At 41.5% G+C, this 6,375-nt stretch overlaps 1 protein-coding gene across 1 annotated transcript; it reads right to left on the minus strand.

The window, feature by feature from the left end:
* Window positions 1–3,324: 3,324 nt before the first annotated feature.
* LOC119270637 (serine decarboxylase 1-like) lies at window positions 3,325–6,265 on the minus strand. Its single transcript, XM_037552656.1, has 5 exons — window positions 5,877–6,265; window positions 4,772–5,003; window positions 4,460–4,653; window positions 4,212–4,345; window positions 3,325–4,096 (listed from the first exon to the last, which is right to left on the minus strand). Exons 1-5 carry the CDS (start codon window positions 6,175–6,177, stop codon window positions 3,512–3,514), a joined length of 1,446 nt encoding a protein of 481 aa, XP_037408553.1. The 5' UTR covers window positions 6,178–6,265; the 3' UTR covers window positions 3,325–3,511.
* Between the last annotated feature and the right edge of the window lie 110 nt (window positions 6,266–6,375).

The raw sequence follows: 6,375 nt of genomic DNA on the forward strand, positions 1-6,375 counted from the left end.
TGCTAGAGGGATCATAGGGCCATCACCACCCCCGGTCACTACAGAGTCGGTGGCTTGCTAATGCCATCTACACCACCCTGCTGCTGCTGCTCTTCACCTTCGAAGGACTCCAATTCGCTGGAGGCTCCTGACCAGCAGCAAGTGCTACCCACTAATGAGTTCTGCAAGTCATGGTTAGAGCATCTAGAACTGTGGTTGCCTAAAGTGGAAGTGTTAGTATGAGATCATAAGATCAATCTCCACCCCTAGTTTACTTACAATGTGAGATTCATCCTCACTTGACAAATATTTATCGTGTCTTATAACAACAAGTACCCCTTTCTCATGGCTTGGGCGAACAAGGCAGTTAGGGTTTCCCTTGACTTCCTTCGGTGTCACCGATGGTCCACCTCGTCTCAGGTGGCCTTAGGAACATGGAGGCATGGTGGACCCCGACCCTTTTGCTTGTGGGACGGGTCGTGATCCATGTTTAGTTAGATTTTTGGGTTCAGTTAAGGTTAGTGTCCTTTTCAGGGAGGCGGGATGGCGGTGGCTCCTTGAAGATGGAATAATGTCTTCCCTCCTAGCCCACGTTCAGGTTGTGCGTCTAGCGTAGTCGAAGGGCATGTGGAGGTGTCTCTAGTGGATCTCATGGGTTTCGTTCGGTGCTGGTCTTCGGCGGATATGTTTGGATCTAATCTTCATTCATCTTTGGTGGTTCCATATGGATTCGACAGACCCATCATCTTTGTTTTAGCGTATATAGGTATGATCCTTTCGATTTATACTTCTCATCATCAGTGATGGTTGATGTTCTCGTGCGATGGTCTTATGGGGCCTTAGCACAACAACTTTCGGATGGTCTACTACAACAAGGTTTGTCCGGTTCTGGTGAACGAAGGGCGATGATTTCGGCGTCCCTTCGACTCGCTCCAGTGCTTGTAGTTGTCGCTAGGTGATTGATGTACCTGACTATAGTTTTTTCTTTACTTCAGGTGTTCTTTATTTCTTCCGGTATTCATGGCGAGTCCACGAACCTATCGCCTGTCATGGTCCGCACTACTGCGGACGTGGCATATGGGAGCAAGCCATGCAGCCTACGATTAGCTCGCACTTGTGCATGCGTGCGTGCGTGCGTGCGTGTGTGTGGGTGTGGGTGTGTGTGTGTGTGTGTGTGTGTGTGGCATATGGGAGCAAGCGATGCAGCCTACGATTAGCTCGCACTTGTGCGTGCGTGCGTGCGTGTGTGTGTGGGTGTGTGCGTGCGCGTGTGCGTGCGTGCGCGCGCGCGTGTGTGTGTGTGAGCATAGTGAAGCGATTCACAGTAAGCTTTTGAAAACAGATGCATGAAACCTTCCACGGGTTTCGGCCAGTTTCAGGAAGGTTGCATGGAGTTTTTTATTTTTATTTTAAGTGTTCTTCTTTATCAATTTTTGTACTTTTTCTTTTTTCCAGCTTTATTAAATACATATAGACTTTTTAATACATGCTACAATTTTTTCGCATACACGCGGAGCTTTTTTTATACAATTTGAATTTTTTTAAATGCCACAAAAACAATTAAACACGTGCACATTTTTTTATTGTGCAAAATAATTTTAAAAATAATTATGCTTACCTATTTTTACATTGTTACACATATTTTTAAATGCGTGATTTTTTTAAAAGTCATGAACAATTTTTTTAACAGTTAAAACGTTTCTTACTAAATTACGTGAGCATTTATGGTGAACACTTCTTCCAAAACAGATATTTTTAAAAAATTTCACAAATATTTTATTAATGTTAAAACCATTTAAATTCGGTGAAAAATGTTATTATACTTCATGAAATGCTCGATGAACGCTTTAAAAATAAAATAAAATAAAGTTCAAAATATGTATTTAGAATATTTTTAAAATATTAAAAACAAATAAACTCACCTGCGTAACGTACCACATGATCCTATTGGGCTAGCTCACTAGAGCCTCACTTGAGGCAAGGCTAGCATATGGGAGCTCCTATCTGCCGCTCTTTGTGGCAACAGTTGCGGTTCTACTACCAGCTGAGCTAGCGAGCAAATCTTAGTATGTAGCAGCAAAGCAGTAAGAATCAACACCAGATTCTCATATATTTAAATTTTGAATAAAAACATTTTTCTGCAAAAACCTTGCGTTTTTAATGAAAACCGACCACTTTCATATTAGTGAACCAATTTCTAAAAAGTCAAACAATTTTCAAAAAGTAATGAACTATTTTCCGACAATGCAGATTTTTTTAATTATTTTTTATAAAACACGAACAATATTCCAAAAACATATATATATTTTAAAATTTGAAAACTAAGTTAGAGATATTCAAACAAATTTTTGGAAGTTGAAATTCTTTTAAATTCCCAAACAAATATTAAAAAATGAAATGTATTAAAGTTTGCAAACAATTTTGAAGTGGAAACATTTCTTAAACCCTTACATTTTATTGAAAATTCTAAAAAAATTCGAATTTTATGAAATATAGGAATATTTTCTGAAACTCCAAAACAAAACTAGAAGAAACGAACATTTTTTGAAAATTGTGATTTTTAAAAAAAAAAGGAACTATCTTTCAAAATCCCAATCATTTCTTTAAAAAGTTTTCAAAAATATGGAACAAAAATATTCTGAAGAAATTTTCAAAATAATGATTGTTCTTAAATTCTGAAACAATTTTTAGAACATTCACAAAAAATTTGATTAGGACAAAATTTGAATACAGGAACATTTTTTGAATTATGCACTTTTTATAATATCAAACATCTTTCAAAAAATAAAAAAAGGAAAAAAGAAATGAAAAAGAAACAGAAAAATATAAGAAATAAAAAAGAAACAGAAACGAGAGAAAAGAAAAAACAAATGGTTCAGAGAACCTTTTGGAAAGTTCCCAAAACCTACTACCAAGACAGCTACCTATGTCGTATTATAAGAAAGATAAACGGTGAATTAAGATAGTAAAGTGAACACTCTCTTTGGAACCATAAGAAAGCTACGGACGTCGTATTATAAAGGAAAGAGTGTAGAAAAACAAAGCCTACTACCAAGAGTCATCAAATGCCAAAGACAGAAAATGACCACTAAGATTGTCACAACAACAAATATATAGCACCTAACTAGCTTGGAATCCCTGTGAAAAAATAAATAGATTTGGGCAGCAAACATCAAGGATAGTCTTTGTCAAGTAGCCTAGGTTTTACAGCAAACTACCGTGCAGCAAAACCAAGCATCAGGCCAAGCCATAAAAAAGGGGCATGTTTAGTCAATGCAACTTTGTGTAATTAATTGTTTTAGAATCAGAGTTGGCGAGACAAATAAAAAATTAAACCAGGTGCAATAGAAAACACCAACTCAATCAATTTATTAACCACTATAGAACTAAACACATGTCACGATCCAAGATAGTACAACAAAAGAAACTGATAACGACGGGAATAGAGGTCCAATTATGAAAGCTAGATCAATCATGTGTGCCCTTAAGAACTCTAATTTTTAGGTTGTTGTTCTCCACTCCTATAATGATCTTACACAACTCTTAATTTCTTGTCATGCACGCCGCAGAGGCAATTTTCTTGCCCGATGTCCTTTGCGACACATGGCACCCTAAACCCTCCACCTTCATGCCAGCGCAATCTCTCACCGATGAGCTCTTTGATAAAGTCATCGAGCTTCTCCACACTCACATTTGGCATTACCACCACATGTGCGATGCTTCCCTCGCATGCGAGCTGCCACTTGTGGACGAATGCCTCGTCTTGTGGTCTCTCGAACACCACCGTGCTGCTCAACTCGTTCAGGTACGCGCTCACTCCCGCCTCCCTTAAACGGTTCACGAGATGATGAGCATTTCTCAAGCACTTCTGGACCTCTTTGCGGATGCCTCTATATCCCTTTTTGTTCAACGTGTACCAAAGGAACATTGGCGCATGCCCATTGCGGCTCCCCATGATTGTCGCATCTCTAGATGATAGGTATTCGATATCAGTGGAGAGCACTTTTACATGCTCGAGCCTGGTTATTACCACGCCGCATGGTACAGGACATCCCATGAACTTGTGGCCTGATACGCTCACGCTTCCGATGGGCTTCTTGAATGTCACCTTTGGTGCCTAGAGCAAAATAAAGAAAACGTTGGTTAGCTATGTTGTTCTCTAGATTTATAGAAGTTGTTGTGGCATGTGCTAACTAAATGTCCTTTACTGCTTAAAAAAGTGCATGACCCACTTGTTTGATAAATGGCATCATAAGGCCAGCTAGAGCACCATCGCAATGGATGTAGAATCGATCTCGAAACCCACATTTTTCAAGCGTTCTTATAATCCTGTCAAGATCGTCGATGGCTCCCTTGACAGTCGTTCCTACAAGAAACAGAAGCAAAATAACAAAAGTGTCAAAATCAACCATAAAGAGAGACACGTAAGCAAAGCATTTTCTGAGCCATTCTGATGAAAATGTGAAAGCAAGATGCTAACCTATATTCACATTAACAATCGCAGGCCTCCCGGGGTTCAGCGGTAGTTTGGATTTAAAATCTGCGCAGTTCATCTCTCCAGAAATTAGAGTGTCGATCTCCACACAATCAACTCTATACATCCTAGCTGCCTTGAACACGGAGTAGTGCGACTCACGAGACGCGTATATGATCCCATCTGGAAAAAGCTCCCTCCTACATATAAAATCACAACCAGTCGATCAAATAGTTTTTGATATACCAAAAAGATACATTCTCGATCATGTGAAAAATGTATGCAAGATAGATTAAGGGATATCTGGTAGATACTGACCCGACTAATAGGCCGTGGAGGTTCCCTTCAGTGCCGCAATTGGTGATGTATCCCCAATATTCGTCCTGTTGGAGGTCCCAGAGGCGGGCAAACCAGTCAAGCACGGCAACTTCAAACTGCCTGGAGTGGACGCCGTAGTTGCTCTCAATGAAAGGGTCGCCGAGATTGTTGATGGAGAAGTTCTGGAATTGGGCCATCACACTAAAGTTGAAGTCCAGGTTGTAAGGGTACCCTGTGAGGGACAAACATTTGCATGAGAAATCAATCTGCGCATGATAGTATAAATTGCATGATGAATATTTTACAAAAGTACGTATGTATTTATTTTGTGGTGCTGGCAATGGTCAAACATTTGAGATGCGTTCTTTTTTAGGAAGATGTAAAATGCGTGTATATTATGAAGTGTACCTATTTTTCAGAGTATATATTAATGTATGACTTTATTTGACTCACAATAATAAATATGTATGGCCTTTTCCCAGAAAAAGATATGCATGACTTTTGTTGGCAAGTTTGTGGAACTGGTACCCCAACAAAACTACAAAATTCTACCACTGTTAGCCAACCAAGAGAGGAATTACACAATTTGAGAAGTAGTGTGCAGAGTTGTTAATTAGACGATCTTCTTTTGAGAGAAAATTGTTAGAAGATCGTAATCACGTGGAAGCATTAATCCTTTTGTTTTGGAAAATCCATTAACTCACTTAGTCATTCTACCTGTTGCTACTGGTTCTTTTTTTTCGAAGAATAGAAAAACAGTTCTATTTTGGCAGGGTTCTAGGTTCCCGAAGTCTAGGACATCCTCTCGCAAAAAAAAAAGTCTAGGACATCATCGTTCTATTTGGTGTTCTTAAGGCGGCAATTTGACCTATTTATTCCGATCTTCCACTGTAATATTTTTAAAACAAAAGTTTTAACTGCTCAAAAAAAAATCTCATGCAGCGCCACGTTGCGCACACACACGAGACTAGGAGCATGCATGCCGCACGGCGGCGCGAGGCATGCACGCAAGCCGGAGCTCTTTTTATTTTTTTGCATCTCAATGCAAGCCGGAGCTCGTGCAGCATGATCGATCGCCGATGCAGATCAATGGAGCTGGCCGTACCCAGGTGGTGGGTGGTCCTCTCCTGGAGGTGTTGGGCGAAGCCGGCGAGGAGCGCGGCCACGTCGTCTCGCCGCTCGGCCGCCGCCTCGGCGTCCGCGGGAGGCTCCAGCACCGCGAAGCCCTCCACGGCCACACGTGCCGCGTGCTTGCCCGTGTCTGCTACGACCACCTGCAGCAGACCATCAGTAACCGGGGGGACAACACCGCCGACGCCGGGGTGGTTCTGGAGGACCTTCTGGTGGCAGTGGTGATCGGCCGCCGGCGGCGAGCCTACCAGCACCTCGCTGTTCTTCTCTACCATCTTGCTAGCTAGCTACCAACGGCGCCACTCGATCAACACCTCAAAACAGTAGTATGAGAGAGAGAGAGAGAGAGAGAGAGAGAGAGAGAGAGAGAGGTGGAAGAAGGGTCGGGGATGGCGGTGGAATATATAGGGAAGGAGAGAGCTGGGCGGAGGGGAAACTGTAACGTGCACGTCGGGTACGTCGTAGAGCAGGGG

Source organism: Triticum dicoccoides, chromosome 3A, assembly GCF_002162155.2.
Source record: "Triticum dicoccoides isolate Atlit2015 ecotype Zavitan chromosome 3A, WEW_v2.0, whole genome shotgun sequence".
Lineage (NCBI taxonomy): Eukaryota > Viridiplantae > Streptophyta > Magnoliopsida > Poales > Poaceae > Triticum > Triticum dicoccoides.